This window comes from Tribolium madens, unplaced genomic scaffold (genome assembly GCF_015345945.1).
Source record: "Tribolium madens isolate multiple individuals breed KSU strain unplaced genomic scaffold, Tmad_KSU_1.1 Scaffold_20;HRSCAF=117;Tcas5.2_LG4, whole genome shotgun sequence".
In the NCBI taxonomy this organism is placed as follows: Eukaryota; Metazoa; Arthropoda; class Insecta; order Coleoptera; family Tenebrionidae; genus Tribolium; species Tribolium madens.
In genome coordinates, this window is record NW_025400985.1 from 9,501,667 (window position 1) to 9,523,025 (window position 21,359).

The window sequence follows — 21,359 nt, forward strand, 5'->3', positions numbered from 1 at the left end:
TGGGAAAAGTGATCAAAGGAAGAAGGAAAAAGTTTCGAGAAAAAACTCGATTGGACGCGAGGATCTTCAAATTATTGTAATACGGTTTTAAGATGAATAAATAAATCAAATTGGATACGCTTATTCAGTGCATGAAATGTAGGTGCTACCGGAAAACGACTTAATATTATTAAAACCACTAAAAATTATAAAAAATACTGAAAAGTTAAAAGTATCGGTAAATCAAACACGTTAAATAAATTAGATCATCAAACCGAGAACAAAAGTTCAATAAATCACTGTATTTGACAATAAATCTGATTAAATTCCAAATTCCTAACATTGTAATTTTACGCATATTAAAGTCGCATTCAAATTTCTTAAATTATCAAAATGTAATTACAAAGTGTTTCAAATTTGAGTAAACATAGCAAATTTAATTGAACAATCAGCGCAATTGGTGCAATTAGACAATTTGTCGTCGATAAGGCATGATTTATTAGTTCCATAGATGATTCGATGACATAGACTCGGGAGACAGAATTACTTTTTTACCTGCAAATTACTCCAACAACAGCAAGAAAAAAGTTACTTTTTCTCCCAGAGATTAAAGCGAAGATTAAACTTTCCTCCCTTGTGCTCCACTGCAGTAAAATAAAGTTCTAACAAGTTCAAAATTAAACAAAACCAAATCTCGTCCTTCTAATAACTAGTTTATAGTTTTTAAAAACAACTAAATCTAAAACATTCTGTGTATCAAGAATGAAATTTGACCCTAATCTTGTTAAAATTGCTGAAATCCAATAATACCTACACTGTCAATGCAGCTTCTATTGCATCATCTGTAACTTATTTAAATAAAACTATAAAATATGTAAAATTAAAGAATATTGCATTGATAATAAAATTTAAATCCATTTACGTCATTAACAGTCTGAGAAATGCTACATTTAAGAGGCAATGAACCCAAATCCGGATCTGATTCCAAAAGTAACCAAGTCGAACTCTTCGCCGGAACACAATTTATTTAATTTCTTATGACTCAATACTTTCTTAACATTACAACCGGACCTTGACAAAGACAATAAAAAATTAATTTTTGAATACTTATTGTTATCCCGTGACAAAAAACTTTCAACAAAATTATTCAACTTGTTATAAAATTTTCCAAAATGAATAACATTGGGTAAAAACGGTATAGTAAACTAGGAGACATAAAAAAAGGAATTTATAATAACAGTTACATAATTTACTTAACGCCAAATAGCGCCGTTATATTTGCCAAAAGTATTAACCTGATCGGTAGATCAGTTTTTTTCTAATTATGAATATAAATGATTTTTGTAATAATTTAAAACTTCCCTCAAGTTCATGATAGGGTCTGCTCCAATTAACAAACCTAATTTCTCATTGGATTATACGTAATTAAATCAAATTAACAGGTAAATATCAAGCGCTTCCCAACAAGTGAAATTCACAACACTAGCCATCTCCACAAGATGTCATCAAGTTTTACTACCGCTGTGGCGACTCCGTACTGGCATTTCCCACAACAGGTAAGTGGGTCAACGTATATAAACCCAAGTTCAAGGTATCTAAGAAGCATTTGCAGTAGTTATCTTCCGACAAGTGCATGTCTGTCTACCTGTTGTGACTGTCTGTGATTTAGTAAAAGAATTTTTAAGGTGAGTGAAACATTTTACGACTTCTACCCTAATTATAACACTGATAAAAAATATTTTTCTGAGAAGTTGGTCATATTTTGGTAAATTTCGAAATTTCGCTTTCGGACGAAATTATCTGGAAAATTCAGGTGGGTGCTTCAGTGATTTATTGTTGGTTGAAGTAAACACGTTTTTCATTTGATTGTAAAGTGAACATCGCGAGGTTGATGCACTGTCCACAATGCCCAATGACCTACTATCGAGCCGCGACCTACATGCGGAGAATTTGACGATAGCACAAGAACCAAGCACAAGAACAAAAATTTCATGAAAAATCGAAGTACTGAGTCAAAATTACGCGGTTAACGGCAATTATAACTGGCAACGCACCAACCGGTCATTTACCCTCTTTTGAATTTAATTACCGCTAATTGCACCAAGAGGGAACACTTTCCCGATAATAGCGGTTACCCAACACAATCATTTCAATTGTTGTAATGGCATTGTCGAAAAATCATCCGAACGCATCGCAAATCATCGCGTTCTAGAAATTACACCATAGAAAGTACCCATCACAATTGCGACTCTTTAAGTAGGACGATGGATAATTCTACTCTTCTCGCGCTTTTTGATCCTGACACAGATTGGACCGTCTATGAATAATATTCGATGTAATTAACAAATTACGGTAAAGTCAAATAACGGTGACCTAGAAATGGTACGCCACTGAACTTGATCGTGATTCTCTCGGTCAATTGCAACACGGATTATCGGAGAATGTAATCAACTCACTTGGACAATCGGAAATTACAATTTTCGAAAAATAAGTGAACGCATTTGGCACAATTAATAACTTAAATATGCATGCCAAAATGGTAAAATTGTATAAAACGTCGGAAAATACGTCTTCCCCTCCCTTGTTTGGGAAATGATTTATGCAGGATTGTCAACATCACGAGCCAAAAACGCAATTTGTTCGCACCCAACAGCATTAATGTCTCAACTTTGAAAATAAAAACAAATATTTTATTATTTGAACGAAATGTGATTGTAAATAAAATAGCATATAAATAAAATGCATTTCACCCTCTGGCTCCATCTAACCTCGAAGCTGCGCCTCTTGGTCAGATAATCTGAGTCTCAATGTAATAAAATATTTACCATTTCCGTTGTAATATACTGTTTCGATTGATTCTAGAAAATTGAGTTTTTTTACTGTTAATGCGCCAAAAAGCTCAATATAGAACCAAAATCATATTGGTTAATTCAGAACCAGCGTTGCTTTCGTTTCGAAAAACACTTATACAAAAACACAAAGTAAAACAAAAGTTGAACTCAGTTGAATCACCATGAAGGTACATTAAAATATATATACCGAGTGTCCCAACAAAGCAGTAAAAAATTTAATTGGATGGTTCCCTAGATCAAAAAAAGAAAAAAGACCTAAAGAACTACGTTCGGAAATGCTTTTTAAGGTAGCTAGAGCGATAAATAAACGTACCTATACCTACAAAAAAATTCACTGCATGGGTTGTTTTTCAGAATCCAAGTTAATTCACGGTTTAAAAAACTCGTTTTTCTCGAAAAGGGTATGTCGAACAAAAATAACGCAAGACACTTTTTTAAAGAAAATTAGCCAATAAAAAAATTTTCAAAAAACTTCTTGCAAAGCAAAATTTTACGCCTTAAATAGATTGACTCCAGTACCATAGCACCCCTAATTAGGTACACAAATTTTAATATTACCTATAGATTCAGCACCAAAAAACTACTCCAGATGCAATCTTTTGTAAGTTTATGATACCCGTTATATTTAATACTCATGCAAAATATAACTGTTCTGTACGCAGTTATAAAATCAAATAAATTTGCTAATTACATTAAAAGTAAAAAAGTAGGTAGTAATTAACATCTTAATTACTACATGCATATTACCATCTAAAATCTAACTGTACTGTGGTAGTTAAAATTTAATTGTTAACACTCTTAAAATTCATAAGCTCATCAAGTAGAGATACAAAAACACCCAAAAAATAAATGCATGTGACATGTGTCCCTTAAATAAATTACAATTTGTAAAAAATAATAAACTTATTCGATATTGTAACTACTAAGAACGAGTATGTAAATGTATTCTACTTTGATATAATTATTAAAAATTACGTCACCAAAATAAAAACTTTATGCAATTAAAAGAAAACTGAAAACATAGTAGAACGAATAGGTGTAAACACAACAAAAAAAATCAGAATTGTCTTTATATACAAGTACAAAATGTGTTACAAAAAAAAATACAAAGTGAATCATTTTCACTTTGCTTTTTAACAGAAACTTTCGCAAACACGAATATGGCCTCTTTTATTAGCGAAATAGCGATGTTTAGAGTTTTTCTTACTATCTCTTCAACGAGCAAAACGATTTTATACACAACTTACCTTTTTTGTATTTTTTATTCACTAATATGCACTTTTACATTTTTAACGCAATATCAAAATAATTTTTGATTGCAGATGTACAAGCAATCAGTTGGATGGGCCCTTTTCGCCCTTCTAGTCAGCAGTTCGATAGTCAGCACAATATCGTTTCCCTCAGACGGCGGCTTCGTCCCCGTCCGAACCCCCCAACTGCCCGCCCAAAGGATAGAACGTAAGTTCGCCGAAAAGCCGAACGCTATCAAAAAAGTAGCCCTCGATGATTTAGATGACATCCAAACCAACCAGATTTCCGAAAACGGAGGCGGCGGCTTCTCCTGGTCTAACCTTCTAGGTTCGTGTTCGTCTCATCCTGATTGAAACCTTTCTAACTGTGTGGCATCCACAGGTATGCTAATGCAGATGATCTTCAGTCCCGGTGGTGGCGCCCACCAAGGCCCCAACAAATCTGAAGGGTTAGACGATACAGGCGTTGCACCTTCCCCATGGGCGAATTTACTCTCCGTTGGTCTTAAAATCCTCACGGCAATTCTTGGAGGAGGCGCAGGCGGAAACAGTGACGGAATTGACAAAGTTGACAATGGGTCTCCCATGCAGGTTGGTAGTTTTGGTGTTTTTTGGTTGGTTTTGCTTCCGCTTGGTAGCATAGTGAGCGTGTATATAAGTAAACTTAGCACTAGTAGTGGCTTGCGTTGCACAGGGAGTTCTGGCGGCGATTATTTCAACGGTGCTTGGATCTAGGGACCCAAATCAGGTCAACATGATGGCTAAACAAGCTGGGGAGGTATGTCGGTGACTCCACTGACTTGCCCCATCACGACATGGTCCTAACCCTTTTCATTTCCAGTTCATCAACATCGTGGTGAATCTCTTGGACGCTTTGAAAACATCCTTCTCTCACCGCTCTATGGCAGCGAGAAACATCGGCAAAAAGGACTCGATCAGTGACGCCGCCGTCGCCGGAATTGCCATGATGAAGGGTTACGTCAGGTCATTATCCACCGCCGACAGCAAATGCATGCAGAAATACATGTGCGTTGCTAACAGCGAATGCTCGACAGATGTTGGCCAAAGCTCTCTCTTCTGTCACCTCGGAAGGTTTGTCATTTTGTAACAAGACGACCAAGTCATTTATTTGATTTGATTACAGTTATGCCGCTAGCTTCATCTTGGACAGATCGACGAGCTCCACCACATTTGATTTACTCTACGAAGCTGGGAGACGAGGAAGATCCGGTGATAACTGCCGTCAAGCGTACTTGGAATGTAACGAAGTTTGAAATTCCACTTTAGAATCACACATATCCAAAATGAGCAATAATTTATTTGTAAAATAGTATTTATTTGTTGTTTCATTACATGACACATGATTTTAATCGGAAATCGATGGAAATCAAGGACTGGTCCGAGCTTTGTTAGTGGATGCGGTTATTTTATCATTTTTGAATGGTTGCATGAATGAATGACTGAGTAGCGAATGGGGTTCATGTACAGTATAAATTATAACTCGATTACAATAAAGTTTATTTATTCATTAAAACCTCCATTATTTTTACTTAAATAGAACCAAATTTAATCCTAAGGAAAGTTTCACCAAATTGACGTAACAACCCTGCTTTGCAAAGTTATCAGAACATTTTGGTTAAACTTAAGAAATAATCAATTGTTACGATTATGTAATGTTAAGTTAATAAATGTTTTTATATACAAAATGAGTCTCAATTCAACTTTACCAAAAAATGCCGAAATAAGGCTAACTAGCTTTCAGCATAACCCTCATGTTTTTTGGATTATGAAACAGCAAATGGCCTTAATAATCGGCAAAAACACTAAAAATTGTCGCCAAGTAATTATAGTACAAAGATACGTCTCGTCGCATTATTTCCGCTGAAAATCTCAGGCCGGAAAAACAGTTACAAGGAATGACACTACAAAAGTTCCGGGATAAATCCGCACAAGTCTACAAAATATCGCAAAGAAAACATGGCTTTAACACCTAATCCACTAATGCCCAATTTGGGCGTAACACCATCTATAAGTATCGACAGAACGCATTACAGTAGCTCCGGTGGATCATCACACAGTCAGTAAGTACTTAAATTAGTTAATCACGTTTTGTTAATTTTTGTAAAAATAGTAGTTCGAAAGGCGGCGGCAAACACAGCATAGCATTAACGGCCTTAACTCTCCTGGCATTTTTGTTTTTCCTCAACATTCTACAAAACTGTCTACAAGACCACATGGACGAAATGAATCCGCAAGTGGTCATAATGCAAGCAAGAATTCAAGAAACGCGTCAGATCGAAGCTCAGAAACGCAAGGGTGAAACTGAATTGAATTCTTCCCTTAGTAAAGAATCAAGAGAAGAAACCAAACCGCAAAGTCAATACATGGCGCAAATTCCGGTTAAACTTCGGACTAGCGAAAAAGCCGTAAGACCATGATTTTTAATTTATTATAATCATACAAAAAAAGTTCATTCTTAACCCATTAATAAAAAACTGACGAAAAGTGTTTTATTTCTGATCAACTTTAAACCGTCCGGTCCGTTCGATATATTTTGTTTGAGTTAGAGCAGAACTGCCGCCAGTCGGATCCATCATTCTATCCCAGTCCGTGTGTCCCACGACAAATCCGATTGCCCTCATCTTCTCTTGTTGTTTCTGTTCCTCCAAATCGGCCCACCGAACCTGAAATTGGCAAATTACAAAAAAATTAGAATGAGTTGCATGGACTGACTCTCTTTTGTCCGGGTTTGGTGGGTTTGATGGGAGTCCAGTCTGTATCCAATTGGAGGTATTCTTCCATGGTCCGCTGTCGCAAGGGTTTGCTGACGCCATCGAGTTTCGCTGAAACATACAAAAAAGCACAATGCAACAAAAATTCGCACTTTTTTCGAAAAAACCACAGGAATGGCCTGAAAAAAAAAAACGGTCCACGCACCACTAGAAAGTTCATTGTCAAAAAACACTGCCCGACAAATTTTCACTTTTTTCCCTCTTTCAAACGAAAAAAAAGTGTCTTTTTTTCTGAGGTGCTGAATGCGAATTTAAAACCAATTTTAATTTTCGCATTTAATGTTCTGAAAGTGTTGTTTGCCTGTTTTCGAGTTTTTTTGCATATTCAAAAAAATGACCAGTGCGATTTTCTCAAAATTCTTTCAATAAAAATTAATACTACTTTCAAATTCGCCTTTAGCACCCCAAAAAAACAAACTTCACACTTTCGTCTAAAGGAAGAGTTTGGTGTTGGATAGTGTAATTTTAAATACAATAAAAAGTAATAGAAATATAATAAATCAAATGATATTTTAGTATGTTGAAAATCGTATCACTTGAATAATAATTTAGAAAAAGAGTTCTAAGTACTGTAAAATAATAAAAGCGCTTGTCTCCTCAAGATTGTCGCTGATTGTGTAACTAAAGAAAGTCATTTTTTTAATACGCAGTAGTGTGATAATTTTGTGCCTCAAATTGGGGAAATCTAATTAGGTGTTAGTAAATAAAATTCACTCCCAATGTCAATGTCAATACATTAAACAATGTTTGACTAGAAAAAATATAGTAAAATTTCGCAAAACTACTACCATCTCAAGACGTTTGGAGCCCAAGCCTGGGCTGAAAACCAAGAATCACATTTTACAAAACAATGTAAAATGTGTGTCTCTTGAAAATTTTCAAGTACAATAGATAAATACTAAAATACTAAACGAGCGTTTTGTTGTTTGAATAACTTACCGAGATTATCAACAGAACAGTCGAAAGTGTCCCACTTGCTTCTAGCTACTTGGTCCTGAAGGAGACTAACTTTTTAGTAAAAAATAAAATAAAAACAACAAAAATTTACAACGAAATCAAGTCTAACAGAAATACGATCGCAACACCATATTATGCTGTGGAAAAATACCAGTTACATAATAATAAGTTGAACAATTGTTAAAACTATTTTTTTTTTCCTTACTTCGACCTCTATCTTACCTCCGACCCGTCACCTTCGTTCAAATCACTTTCAGGTGAATTGACTTCTTCCATTTCGACTTCTGGAATCGACGCTGATTGGAGGAGACTTGTGGCATCGAGTATGGGGTGGTGTTGAGGAGTTGCTTCCCAGCTTGAGACACATTTTTCGATATCGGCCTCAGACCTTCCGTGGATGTTTCGTTTAGAACAAGTGTGAACATCCAAATCTAACTGACAAACATAAACCTGAAATAACCACACAAACTATCACAAACCAATTCTTGAATATTAGCCCAAACCTGAAAACCGTACTGTTTCGCGTAACTCCACATTTCCCCAAAATATTTCACTTTGTCGTTAACATTATCTACAATAATAAACGAGAAATAACCGTCTGTTATAGTTTTCTTAAACGATTTTATCAAAGACGTCCTGTAAGATTCCTCCATTTCAGCCTCGTATTCATACACCATTTCTTTAATCTTCACTTTTTTTCCTTCTTCAGTCACTTCTTTCTCTTGTTCGACCATAAAGTAATCATCAAGGGATAGAATACGTGGTGCTGAACCACCATTCTCGACCTGAAAAAAACTCAAATAAATGGAAGAAAATTTGGTGGTGACTTTTTTTACCTCCTTATCTTTGATAAGTTTAGCGAGAAATGTTTTGCCACTTCCTGGGGGACCTCTCAGAATTATTACGATGCGCGGAGGTCGTTTAAATCTTCCAGGAGGATTAATCAAGTCCTCAATCAAAACAACATTTTTGTTAGGTTTGTCAGGTTCAGGTTTTTGAAATTTTGGAAAATCCATAGGTTTTTCCGGTTCAAAATCATCTTCCGGCCATTCTGTATCACTAATTTTCTCTTCTTCCAACTCCATTCTATTAAAGTGTCTCTTTTCTTCTGGATAATCAAAACTCCTCCTTTCTTCTCTTCTTTTTTCCGTTGGGGGTTCGTCGTACCTATCATTATATGGCCGCCTTTCTTCATTGTAACCGCGCCTGTTATGAGGTGACCACCTATCTTGGTACCGATCCTTCCGCCAGTGGTCGACAGGTGGAGGATATCTTCGCAAGTTTGGAGGTTCGTAAGGCCTCACAGTGGGAGGATCAAATTCTCTTATATTTCTAACAACATCAGTAAGCCATTTAGGTCTTTGCGGAATGGGAATGCGACTCAAAGGTTTGTGGCGATAGTCAAACATATAAATAGGTTCGATTAAAACTTCCGGTTCTGCTAAAAAATTATATCATACAAAACTGTCAAAAATTTCCAACGTTCATTTACCAGATTTGGGAGGTTTATGATCGTAATCGATAACCTCAGCCGGTTGAAAAATTTCAGTTATTTTCGGAGGTGCAGGGGGTTGTTGTTCAGCCGGTGGTGGTTGATTTTCATCTTCATAATTTCCTTCTTCTTTCCAATCCATTGAATGGCGTGTTTCTTCTTCAAAATTAGAGGCCACTTGATCATAATCATAATTTTCGTCGTATTCATCTTCATTGTGTCCTGGATCGTCGTATTGTCCTTGATTAAAATTATTATCGTTATTATAATTAAATTGTCCTTTTTGGGGCGGACCTCTTGGAAAATTCCGATCATTAATTCGATTAAAACCTTCATTTCTTCCTTGGGGACCAAACCGTTCTTGATTCGGAGGAAACCTCTCTTGATTCGGACCAAACTGTTCTTGGTGTGGACCAAATTTACCCTGATTCGGACCCGCCCCACATCTATTTTGGTTGAGTCCAAATCTGTTTTGGTTTGGACCAAATCTCTGCTGATTCGAGCCAAATTGTTCCTGATTTGGCCCAAAATTTTCTTGATTCGGTCCGAACTTGCCTTGATTCGGACCAAATCTATTTTGGTTAGGTCCATATTTCTGATTCGGCCCAAAACGGTCTTGATTCGGCCCATTTCTGCCAAACCTGTTCTGATTGGGATTAAACCTATCATGATTTGGACCAAACTTATCTTGATTTGGGCCAAATCTCTCTTGATTTGGAGCAAACCTGTCTTGATTGGGGTCAAATCTCTCCTGATTTGGACCAAACCTGTCTTGATTCAGACCGAATCTATTTTGATTTGGACCTGGAGGAAACCTTTCGTCGGGTCTTCCACTAAAATTGTTTTTTCCAAACGACTCATTTTCGAAATTTCCGAACCGGTTTCCTTGATTGAAATTCCCAAATCTATTCGGAAATTGAGTCCTTTCAAAATTTCCAGGTCCATCAAATCTCGTTTCCTGGTCATTGCTGACCATTGTAAAGCTACTCCGAGTTTGATCGTCGAAATTGACAAATTCTCTTTGTGCAAAACTTTCACCTTGATTGGAATGATCTTCATAGCTTTGATTTGACTGGTCTTGGAACGGCATTTGACTCTGATCAAAATTTTCTTCTTTAATTGTTGAAACAGTATTTGTTAAATTATCACTGATTTTAGGATTCTGTGTTTGTGACACTAACGATAACATATTGAGCAACTTTTGGTCTCCTAAAATCGTATTAATACCCTTGGATATGGCATCAAAATCAGGCCCTTTCTTCTCTCTCTCCTTTTCTTCAGAATCAATAAGTACAACATCCTCAGTTGCACTTTTACCAGTTTTGGGGTCATCTTTCACCAAGTCTAAGCCTGGGATACCACCTCCTGTGTTAGGTTTAAAAAAACCGGACATTGAATCGTCTAATTCTGGCACAGGTTTAGAATCTTTGAATTTCAAAGGTTCATCGTTTAAATTCGGTGGTGGTTTATTAAAAGGTACCGCCGATTGAGGCAGCGGCAGTAGCCCTTCTGGTTTTTGAGGAACAGTGGGTAATACTTTTGGAGGCGGTTGATTGAAGCTTTGATGAGGCGAATTAAAACTTTGACCTGATCCTGGTCTACTCTTATTGGGCGAATCTGCAGTCAATCCCAATCTCTTCCTTTTCATTTGCTCCCTCCTTTCAAGGAGTTGAGCCCTCCAACTCTCCCATTTTTTCTCATACTCCCGGTATTGCTCCTTATCGGGATGCTCGGCATTCTGCTCCTTCCATTTATTAAACTGGGCCTCCCACTCAGCAAATTGTTTATCAAATTTTTTCTCCGCTTCTGACAATTCCTCGAGATTGTCTCGAGGAGGCCTTGGTTGTTGCTGGTTATGCCACCCAGGCTTATTACCCACTGGTCGCTTGTTAACATCATCAGGTTGTTCAAAATTTCTTTTGTTTTGTGGTTCAGTACCGTATCGGTAATTTTGATTGCCCCAATTCTGATTTTTGGGAAAGTGCATCGGTGGACGTTCATTTGTTTTTGGTGGAGGACCGGTATTGTAGCCGTGAGTTGGAGGCGGTGCTGAAGTGTAAGACGGAGGCGGCGGCTCGTCTGCCGGTGGAGGCGGTCTATTATCAGCCGGTAAAGGGGGCGGCACTGCAACGTTTGGCAACGCTGGTGTTTGTTGTGTTTGGGCTGCTTGAGCAAGAGCATTTATTGACTTCTGGTACTAAAAATCATCACAATTAAAAAAAAAAAATTGGGAGAAAGGGAATACTTCAGCGCCGTATTGTTGGTGCCATTGTTGGTACTGTTGTTGCCATTGGGCCCACTGGTTCCAATTCTGCTGTTGCAGTTGGGCCCACTGTTCTGGGGTGTATTGCAAACCAGGGGGTACCACAGTCGGAGCTGAATTTATGACGGGAGTGGTTGGATTCAGTACTGGTGGAACTGAAGGTTGAGTGGCTGAGGACCACTGTGGCCAAGACATTGCCTAAAATGAGGGCTCTCAACACACAGAATTTGAGAATTATGGTACTTCAAGAAAACTACTGCCATCAACCTACCTTAAGAATTTTTTTCAAAAAGAAAACACTGCTTTTTGCCACTTTTTGTGCATTTTGCAAAGTTACGAAAAATCTGTATAAAGTAACAATTTACACGTGTTTTTATAGAAATACTAGGTAGACAGGCTATAAAAACTTTTATTACCAAATCAGTCTCATAGAAAACGCAATTAATAATAATTTGTCACTTGTAGTATTAAATGAAAACAAAAAAGTGTAAAAAGTGGGGCTGTTTGAATACAAACAATAAAAATGTTTCGTGGGCGTAAATCAGATTAAAGAAATAAATGCACATAATAACATGATAAAACATATTTGCAGCCTTTTATATCATCGAAAATTACTCAAAATTAACCTTCTTACCTCAATGTTTTTCCAACGATATAGTGAACACTGATGCTAAAACAAACCAAAAAACCGTTGTTTTTAAAACAGTAAAAAACTAATGCTAAAAGGCGACCAGTTAATTATGAAAAAACTTAAAATACCTGAATTGCTGTTTAAAACTTTAGCAAAAAATAATAATTTATTAATTTTGCGGCTCATTCCCTTCAACCTGATTCTTGTCAAACAATCCACAAGGCTGCCAAGTGTCAATGCAAAAAGAAAGTCCCTAGTAGTTGTGTGAAAAGTGAGGTTATATCGATTCAAACAAAAATGAGTTTAAATCTATTTACAAAAAGTAAAAATTTACTACAATATGCAAATACTCTCGCCAGGTTTTATAGCACAAAACCGGCCGAAGAAATTAAAAACATGGTCAACAATAACAAAGTTGTGGTTTTTATGAAGGGGGTTCCAGAACAGCCCCGTTGTGGTTTTAGCAATGCAGTAGTACAAATTTTACGAATGCATGGGGTCCAGTATGACGCTCATGATGTCCTATCTGATGAATCGTTGAGACAGGGGATTAAGGAGTTTTCAAATTGGCCCACAATACCACAAGTTTTTATTAACGGCGAATTTGTTGGGGGCTGTGATATTATGCTTCAAATGCATCAGTCAGGAGATCTGATCGAAGAGTTGGAGAAGGTTGGGATTAAAAGTGCACTTTTGCTGGAGAAGGAAAAGAAAGATGCAGAAAAGAAATCTTAAACTAAAAAAATGTATGCGTTCTAGGGACTGATATCTGCTGTACATAATAGAATCTTAATTAACTTGTTTTTGTGTAGTTGTTTCATTAATAAAAAGTTATTGAGGAAAAGTGCTAACTTATTACATAACCTCAATCCGACATTGTCAAGCTTATTTTCAAATAAAATCGTCCAGTTTTGTATTAGGCTTAGATAATAATTACAATTAAAGCAATAAAATCAGATAATCAATTTTGTTAATAATTGCATCATTTTTTGTGGTTTTGCACCTGGGAAAAGTGAGGTTATCTAATCCATGTGCTATGTCAACGTGTCCCACCTGATTTTTTGTATTTTCAGCGAAAAAAGAACCTATTAAAAATGGCAAGTGCCACACAATTAAGTAATAATCGTTTAATAGTATTTTTTTAGGCCGCAGTTGAACGAAAAGGCACTTTTAAGGTTGAATATTTGCAAAAAATTGAACGTGAGGTTCAGGAAAGATGGAGAAAAGAAAAACTGCACGAAATAGACGCTCCGAAACAACAACGAAAATCAGAAAATGAGAAGTTTTTATGCACTTTTCCATTTCCATACATGAACGGCCGGTTACATCTTGGCCACACTTTCTCTCTGTCAAAGGCTGAATTTTCAGTCAGGTATCATAAACTGAAGGGAAAAAATGCGTTGTTTCCCTTTGGTTTCCACTGTACTGGAATGCCGATTAAAGCATGCGCTGATAAATTAAAACGCGAGATGGAGATGTTTGGGTACCCCCCAAAGTTTCCAGTTGAGGAGGAAGCAAAGGTTGAAGAGAATGACGACGTTGTCATTAAAGACAAGAGTAAAGGAAAAAAGGTAAATCCTTGTGCATTATCAATTAAAGATTGTCATTTTTTTATTTAGAGCAAAGCAGTAGCCAAAGCTGGCGCTGCCAAGTACCAGTGGCAGATCATGTACAGTTTGGGCCTCCAAGACGAAGAGATAAAAAAATTCGCGGACGCTGATTACTGGCTTGACTATTTCCCGCCCCTTGCCGTTCAAGACTTGGACCGGTTTGGGGTTTACATCGACTGGAGACGCACGTTCATAACCACCGACGTGAACCCATTTTTTGACTCTTTCGTCCGTTGGCAATTCATTCGCTTGAAAGAACGCAACAAAATTAAATTCGGTAAACGTTACACGATTTTTTCACCTCGCGATGGCCAACCTTGCATGGACCATGACCGGTCCACCGGCGAAGGGGTGGGCCCCCAAGAGTACACTTTAATTAAAATGAAGTTATTACCTCCATATCCAGCAAAATTGAGGTAAAACAACTCGGAAAATAGAGAATAGCTTTATTATGCTTTTTAATTCGCAGTAAACTGGCCAATAAACCGGTTTATCTAGTAGCGGCGACTTTAAGACCGGAGACAATGTATGGGCAGACTAATTGTTGGGTCAGACCTGATATGAAATATGTTGCAATTTTACTAAAATCGGGCGAAATTTTCGTTTGCACTGAACGATCAGCCCGAAATATGAGTTATCAAGGTTTTACAGAGGTTGATGGGAAGTTTGAGGTTGTTACGCACTTGTTGGGACAGGTAAGTTTAACGCACGACCCGTGAAGCGAGTGTCGCGAACTTATTTTTTCTATTTTGCGTCTGAAAGAAAGGTTATTTTGATACCAAAACCTATGCTTTAATGAGCCATTTCAACACCAATTCGAGGCTAAAAAAAGACTAGTACATTCTACTTTCTAGAGGTTGGTAATGGTGATTTTCAGCGGCGTTTTGAGCGATTTCTCTTATTTCAGGTGGTGTACATGAAATATTTGTAGTATTCATCGTTAATTCAACAAAATTTAAAAAAATATTCGAGACCTGATACTTTTTTAAACTTTGTGACATTTATTACTAATCACCACCTTATTAAGGCAAAAGTTTGTAAATTTTGAAATATTTGAAAAACAGCATAAAAACTTGTTTCATAAGTCATTCGTTCTTTATAAAACTCGCGCTTCGCTGTTCGCTTCATAAACCTGAACTTGTTCCACAAAACTTGCTTTACGAACTGCGTTCTTTAATATTCTATTTTCCACCAGGATCTCCTGGGTTGCGCTCTTAAAGCCCCCATGACCCATTATGACAAAATCTACGCCCTACCCATGCTTACCATTAAAGAAGATAAAGGGACAGGAGTTGTCACAAGTGTCCCTTCTGATTCTCCCGACGATTATGCTGCATTAGTCGATTTAAAAAAGAAGCAACCTTTCAGGGAGAAATATGGGATCAGAGACGAAATGGTACTTCCATTTGAACCAATTCCCATAATTGAAGTACCCGATTTTGGGAAACTTTCGGCCGTAATCGCATACGACAAGTTGAAAATTCAGAGTCAAAATGACCGAGAAAAACTACTCGAGGCCAAAGAAATGGTCTACTTGAAGGGTTTTTATGATGGGGTTATGATAGTGGGCGAATTCAAGGGTAAAAAAATTCAAGACATAAAAAAATCGCTTCAGAAGGTCTTAATTGATAAAAATGAGGCGGTTATTTATTATGAACCGGAGAAAACTATAATTTCGAGATCAGGAGATGAGTGCGTTGTCGCTTTGTGTGACCAGTGGTTTTTGGATTACGGGGAAGAATCCTGGAAGAAAGCAGCCCATAAAGTCCTAGATCAGATGAATACGTACCATGAGGAAGTCCGGAGAAACTTCAATGGGTGTCTGGATTGGCTTCACGAACATGCCTGTTCCAGAACCTACGGTCTTGGTTCCAAACTCCCATGGGACGAACAATGGCTAATCGAATCCCTCTCCGACTCTACCATCTACAATGCCTACTACACCGTTGCTCATTTCCTCCAAGGCAATTCTTTCCGTGGCAATAAACCCAATTCTCTTAACATCAAACCGGAGCAGATGACTCCTGAAGTCTGGGATTACATCTTTTTCAAAAATGCGCCATTTCCAGCCAAATCCGGGATTAAGAAAGAATCCGTCGATTTAATGAAACGAGAGTTTGATTATTGGTACCCAGTGGATGTGAGAGTCTCCGGAAAGGATTTGGTGCAGAACCACTTGACGTATTTCATTTACAATCATTGTGCCATTTGGCCGGAAGAAGAAGAAAAGTGGCCGAGAGGTGTCCGCGCTAATGGCCATCTTTTACTAAACTCGGCGAAAATGTCCAAGTCTGACGGCAATTTTTTGACTTTGAGTGAAGCTGTGGAGAAGTTCAGCGCCGATGGGACGAGGTTGTGTCTTGCCGATGCAGGGGATTCGGTCGAAGATGCTAATTTTGTAGAGAGTATGGCAGACGCGGGGATTTTGAGGCTGTACACTTTTATTGAGTGGGTCAAGGAGGTCTTGGAGAATAAAGGACAATTGAGGTAATTAAAAAAATTAAAAAACAGGTTTGTCTAAATTAAATTAAGCAATGTTTTCTGTAGAAGCATTTTGCTCGATCACAAAAATGTGAACGCTTTTCAAAATAAAATTTTGTTTTAGTTTTCGGGTTTTGCAAAATTTTTAATGGCAACCACTCTAAAACTTTTTTTGACTTTTTTTTGATCTAAGGATTACGGCTATCTACAAATTATTCAATTTTTATCAAAAAAACAAAAATAACTCAAAACCAAAGTTTATTCTCAAAACTCGATAAGATTTTTTTCTATTTCTGTGTCACAATGAGCATTTTATGTAACTGAAAACAGTTGCATTCATTCATTCATTAAAAAAATGCTTGATTCCATATAGGGTCGGTGCTTGGAATTTTGCCACCCGTGCAAAGTTTTTTGTGCACCCTCCATTTTTTAAGAAGCTAATTAATATTTTCATACAAATTATAAATCTAGGGAATTTAAAAACACCTACCTTTTTGTTCTTTCTTCCAGTAACGTAGAATTATTAAGTTTGAATTTTCGTTTGGGTATATAAAAAAAATGTTTCTTAACTAACTACAAAAACAGTTTAAAAATTCACTTTTTGAATTGTCACAGATGCAAAGTCAGGTACAAGTTGTTTATAAATTGTGGGCGATTTCATCTTCAATCGAAATTGTCGCCAAATCAACTAAACGCGATGAGCCATTGTTGATCTTAAATAGGTTTTTATTAGTTTTCATTTTGATCGTTTTCCACTTGCCACCGTCACAAGTAAACAAAGTAAAATTTTTAAAGCTACAGTGAGATTTGGAGCAAATTCATTTTGCAGAATAATTTTTAGAACTTTAATAGAAATAGCACAACTGTTGTAATTCGTCCCCAAGTTCCTATTCATTGATGTCCTTCTTATCATTATCGAAGATCAAAATGCTCTCCAAATTTTTACATTTTTCTACTACATATCTCATTTGCAGGCATATCTTTCAATTTTGAAATATCGTTTAAAAATGAAAAAACTAGGAATTATTGCTAACTAATGCTAAAATAATTGCTAGATCTAGTGTTCTATACATGTAAAATAGTACATTATATTATAAGTGATAGAAATGCATCATTATACGCGAGTGAGAATTTTGGCCGACGAGTGCGCTTGCGCACGAGTGGGACACTTCTCACGAGTTTCTTAATGGCAATTCGATCACGAGTGATATACGACGTTTTATCTTACAGGTGCAACTATCCAAGAAAAAAGTTTCGTTCAAGGAAAATATTCACCTAGAAAAATATAACAGTAAATATAACATAATAGTCAAATTTACTCACTTGTGAGTATTTTATCTCACTTGTGAATAATATTTGATTTCTATCATCAAAGACAATGGTCTAAGGTAGTTCAAAAACTCAACCTGTAAGATAAAAATTATTTAAAACTCATTTTTGGGATCAAGTTTAAAATTTACGGAACAGTTTTGCCGTGCTCTACCGACGGTAGCGTCGGCCCTCGTTCCTTATTTTTTGTTCATCCTGTATAAATGAAGATTACCATGCATTTTGTTTATTTTTTCTTTTAATTTTTGAGTTTTTGCGTAGAAATTGGTCAAGATGTCTACCAAATATTCCCAATTTTGTCATGTAAATCATAAGTTTACGGCAAGATTTCTTTGTTGTCGATGAAATCGATAGATTTTTTATGCTATCGACGTGTCTGTGCAGAAGCGGCCCCGCAACCACGTTCAACGACGAAGTATTCCAGAGCGAAATCAACCTTAAAATCAAAGAAACGGACGAATTCTACAGCAAAATGCTATTTAAAGAGGCCCTCAGGAGCGGTTTTTTCGAACTTCAATCCGTCAGAGACAAATACAGAGAATTGTGCTTGGACGGAATGCACGCCGAGTTGATCGTTCGTTTCATCGAAGTTCAGGCAATACTCCTCGCTCCCATCTGCCCGCACGTGTCCGAACAAGTTTGGAAATTACTGGGAAAAGTAACTCTAATCTCGTATAAACCTTCCGGTAATAATCCAATAATTTCACAGAAAAGCAGTATCTTCAAAGCGTCGTGGCCTCAAGTAGGACAAATCGACGAGATCAAAATTAAATCGTCGGAATATCTCATGGAAACCGCTCATTCGTTCCGGGTGCATCTTAAAACTTATCTTCAGGGAATCAAGACCAAGTCCAACCCCAACCCTCCACCCGTCCCTAAACCAGACGTGCTAAATATTTGGGTGGCCAAGACTTTCCCCGCTTGGCAGAGCTGCATTCTCACCACTTTGAAAAGCCACTACGATGTAGGGTTTTTATTGTTTACATAAGCGATTTCGACCAAAATACGTCGGTTGGCATATCGGTTTGGATATTTATATTTTTGTATTTTTTAGAAAAGCAAGGAATTTCCGGACAATAAAGTCCTGGCCATGGAATTCGGCTCAAAGCCCGAACTAAAGAAATACATGAAGCGTGTAATGCCTTTCGTTCAAGCGACTCGCGAAAAAGTCGAACAACTCGGTCCTAAGGCCTTGGCGTTGACTCTCGAGTTCAACGAGGCCGAAGTACTGACTAATAACAGCGTTTATTTGGCGAATACTTTAAACGTCGACGAAGTGGTGGTGAAATATACGGACGATGAAAAAGCCGATGAAAAAATGAAAGAATGTTGTCCGGGGTCTCCATACGTACAATTTTCGAACAAACCGGGGGTGAAAGTCGAATTTGTGAATCCCGTTCCCAATTCGGGATTTTTCTCGCAAGTGTTGGTGATCAGTGAGGGGGATACATACGGGAAAGTTGTCCAAAAATTGGGCAAAGGGATTAAAAGTAATTTTTTTATTAATTGATTCAGATTTTGCAATAATTTTTTATAGCTGCACAATCTATTCAGCTTTGGAGATTCCAAGATCCGGTTTTGGGCCCCAGAAAAATCCCAACTTTCCAAGAACCCACCAAGGATAAAGTGTTGATAGAGTCTAACAGTATTTTCAAAGTCAACGTTCAAGAGAAGAAAGTTTCAGTTATGTCGGGATCAAACGTGTCCGAAATCGGACAATCAATTATTTATTTAGTTGTTTAACCACTTTTGTAATTTATTTGGAAGTAAAAACTTGGTTATGCAATTATCACCTTTTATTTATCTTGACACATAATCAATAAATTAGTGACTAAAATCATCTCCACTACACAGAATATTAATTATGTAGTAGGTATAAACGTTTAAATGAATTCGGGTAAACTTTGAAAAAAGGGTTTAAAAAAGACAAAGGAAAGGTTTGTTTTTAATTATTTAGAACGAATTCTTTATTGGATAACCGTGTTTAATGAAGTTTTGTTTTCACTTTTGAAAAAAAAGCTCTCACCGGCTGATCCGACTGTGAAAAGCAAATCGTTTAATTACATTTTTTGGAGTTTATAACTTCACTAAGATATCCACCATTGCACCTCCGTTTTATTTATTTTATTATTAGTTGCATTTAAATACAATAAACACTAGTTTACAAGGGTAAACGCTCATTATTTGGGTGCCACTTTAATAAATTAGCATCTTCACCTGGGGTTTTTATTATTTTAATTAATTTTGAAATAAGTTTGCATCCATTAAGTGTAGTGTTTCATTACTGCGTCTCTTTGAGGGTTATTATGGAACGTCACGCGAGTCTTACCATGGCAAGGGGTGACTGTTGTATTTATATTAATTACTCTGGGGATGGGTGCGTTCCCGAGTTGTCCGCTTTTAGATGTCATTAAGCCAGTGGTTATTTACAGAACGGGTTCACAATAGAAATTTTGATATGATGTGGAGTTGAAATGGTTATGTAGATTTTACTAAATTCAAGTTGCACTCCTGGATGAAATAATAATACGATCGCTTTACTAACGTTTCAGAGTGAACACTCTTGTGAGGACAAGGGTAACTTCCATTGTTCCCAAAATTCGCGTTTTTATTTTATTTTCCACTTGCATTAAGATAAATGCCATGTTTTGGCGGTAGGCAAAAATTATTTACCCGGTTTATTGCTGACTACATGAGCTTTTATTAAGGTTTAAACTAATTAACATTCACGCAAGTACACAATAGATTGTTGCTGTCCATGCTGTTTGCTTTACTTGTAACAAATAAAATATGATGTATAATTTGGATTTTGTTTATCCACTGTTCACTAAAATTTCTGTTCATTCACCATGAAATATCAATTAACATATTACAAACATCACAAACAGCTTGGAAAATGTCCAAATAATTTTCTTCACGACTCATACTACCTATATGAAAGTTTTATGTCTACACTAAAATCCCTCATAACGATTATTGAAGCGACAGAAGTGATGGTTTTTGCAATAACTGATGAGCACTTAGGAAATTTTATTGGCACTCACAAGAATCAGAATTTTTTATAACAGGAGAAAAAAAATACGACTTTAGTTTCTACTTAAAAGAAACTTTTCTATTCACGTTTTAGCAAAGGCAAACTAATTAGTGTTCACTAATTCACTCGAGTAATTTACAGCAAGATAGGGAATTTGAGGCCTTTGGGACAATGACGGTCAGTTGGTGATGGTTTGGTCATTAAATTAAAAGAGATTGATTTTCTCCAATTAGCTACAGGAAATTAATTGGCCAGACTGTTTATTTTATACCAATTTTTAATACAGAGTTTTTGTTCTAAAATAAAACTCTCATATGGTTTATAAATTCCAATCGTAAAATTTTATTTTCGCAATTTACGCGGTTTCTCAACATTATCATAGCGCGAACTCTGTCATCTTGTGATAACGATACAGTTATTGTTACTGCAACCTACCAATAGAAATGCGGATTTGCATTTTTATTACCGAAATTGTCACAGCTTATAAAATGGATTTTTTGAGTGTTATTTCTTTACTGCACATTTGTCGCAATTTCGTCTTAAGAGACATAATAGTTTTGCGAATTTAATTTCAACCTGGAGGAAAATATTTATGTGAGGAAAAACTTATCAAGAGTAGAGCAAACGATGTCAACAACTCTCAAAGCTCGATGTAAATTTGCATTTTAAAACTTACTTTATGGCATTAT

General features: G+C 36.6%; 4 protein-coding genes across 8 annotated transcripts; 3 read left to right on the forward strand and 1 right to left on the reverse strand.

The window, feature by feature from the left end:
• The first annotated feature begins 1,510 nt into the window (after positions 1–1,510).
• Positions 1,511–5,615, forward strand: LOC123005642. Of its 3 annotated transcripts, XM_044399479.1 has the most exons (7): positions 1,511–1,664; positions 4,154–4,289; positions 4,344–4,409; positions 4,464–4,672; positions 4,776–4,859; positions 4,923–5,173; positions 5,226–5,615. In XM_044399479.1, exons 2-7 carry the CDS (start codon positions 4,154–4,156, stop codon positions 5,353–5,355), a joined length of 876 nt encoding a protein of 291 aa, XP_044255414.1. In that variant the 5' UTR covers positions 1,511–1,664; the 3' UTR covers positions 5,356–5,615. The 3 variants fall into 3 exon arrangements, with proteins under 3 accessions (XP_044255414.1, XP_044255413.1, XP_044255415.1); XM_044399478.1 differs by having other exon boundaries at positions 4,154–4,409; XM_044399480.1 differs by lacking the exon at positions 4,776–4,859 and having other exon boundaries at positions 1,512–1,664; positions 4,154–4,409.
• Positions 5,616–6,511: 896 nt separating this feature from the next.
• LOC123005640 (YLP motif-containing protein 1-like) lies at positions 6,512–12,447 on the reverse strand. Of its 3 annotated transcripts, none has more exons than XM_044399475.1 (10): positions 12,345–12,447; positions 12,220–12,255; positions 11,568–11,783; positions 9,323–11,519; positions 8,667–9,268; positions 8,334–8,615; positions 8,053–8,280; positions 7,813–7,867; positions 6,815–6,924; positions 6,512–6,765 (listed from the first exon to the last, which is right to left on the reverse strand). In XM_044399475.1, exons 3-10 carry the CDS (start codon positions 11,778–11,780, stop codon positions 6,592–6,594), a joined length of 3,861 nt encoding a protein of 1,286 aa, XP_044255410.1. In that variant the 5' UTR covers positions 11,781–11,783; positions 12,220–12,255; positions 12,345–12,447; the 3' UTR covers positions 6,512–6,591. The 3 variants fall into 3 exon arrangements, with proteins under 3 accessions (XP_044255410.1, XP_044255409.1, XP_044255411.1); XM_044399474.1 differs by having other exon boundaries at positions 8,667–9,271; XM_044399476.1 differs by lacking the exon at positions 7,813–7,867 and having other exon boundaries at positions 8,667–9,271.
• On the forward strand, positions 12,439–13,060 carry LOC123005644 (glutaredoxin-related protein 5, mitochondrial). The gene has a single exon (XM_044399482.1). It carries the CDS (start codon positions 12,514–12,516, stop codon positions 12,949–12,951), a length of 438 nt encoding a protein of 145 aa, XP_044255417.1. The 5' UTR covers positions 12,439–12,513; the 3' UTR covers positions 12,952–13,060.
• A 59-nt stretch (positions 13,061–13,119) lies between these two features.
• LOC123005641 (leucine--tRNA ligase, cytoplasmic) lies at positions 13,120–19,422 on the forward strand. Its single transcript, XM_044399477.1, has 9 exons — positions 13,120–13,313; positions 13,362–13,787; positions 13,836–14,242; positions 14,296–14,521; positions 15,022–16,313; positions 18,021–18,294; positions 18,346–18,600; positions 18,691–19,126; positions 19,174–19,422. The coding sequence occupies exons 1-9, from the start codon at positions 13,311–13,313 to the stop codon at positions 19,377–19,379; spliced, it is 3,525 nt and encodes a 1,174-aa protein (XP_044255412.1). The 5' UTR covers positions 13,120–13,310; the 3' UTR covers positions 19,380–19,422.
• The last annotated feature ends 1,937 nt before the right edge of the window (positions 19,423–21,359 follow it).

Excerpts from the sequence above, each read along its gene's own strand:
- LOC123005642 (XM_044399478.1), top strand. The coding sequence starts at position 4,154 with ATGTACAAGCAATCAGTTGGATGGGCCCTTTTCGCCCTTCTAGTCAGC. Across the intron at positions 4,410-4,463 it reads CTCCTGGTCTAACCTTCTAG|GTATGCTAATGCAGATGATC; the intron begins GTTCGTGTTCGT and ends TGGCATCCACAG. Across the intron at positions 4,673-4,775 it reads ACAATGGGTCTCCCATGCAG|GGAGTTCTGGCGGCGATTAT; the intron begins GTTGGTAGTTTT and ends TGCGTTGCACAG.
- LOC123005640 (XM_044399474.1), bottom strand. The coding sequence starts at position 11,780 with ATGTCTTGGCCACAGTGGTCCTCAGCCACTCAACCTTCAGTTCCACCA. Across the intron at positions 9,272-9,322 it reads TCATAAACCTCCCAAATCTG|CAGAACCGGAAGTTTTAATC; the intron begins GTAAATGAACGT and ends ATAATTTTTTAG. Across the intron at positions 8,281-8,333 it reads CGAAACAGTACGGTTTTCAG|GTTTATGTTTGTCAGTTAGA; the intron begins GTTTGGGCTAAT and ends TGGTTATTTCAG.
- LOC123005644 (XM_044399482.1), top strand. The coding sequence starts at position 12,514 with ATGAGTTTAAATCTATTTACAAAAAGTAAAAATTTACTACAATATGCA.
- LOC123005641 (XM_044399477.1), top strand. Across the intron at positions 14,522-15,021 it reads TTACGCACTTGTTGGGACAG|GATCTCCTGGGTTGCGCTCT; the intron begins GTAAGTTTAACG and ends ATTTTCCACCAG. Across the intron at positions 18,295-18,345 it reads TTTGGAAATTACTGGGAAAA|AAAAGCAGTATCTTCAAAGC; the intron begins GTAACTCTAATC and ends ATAATTTCACAG.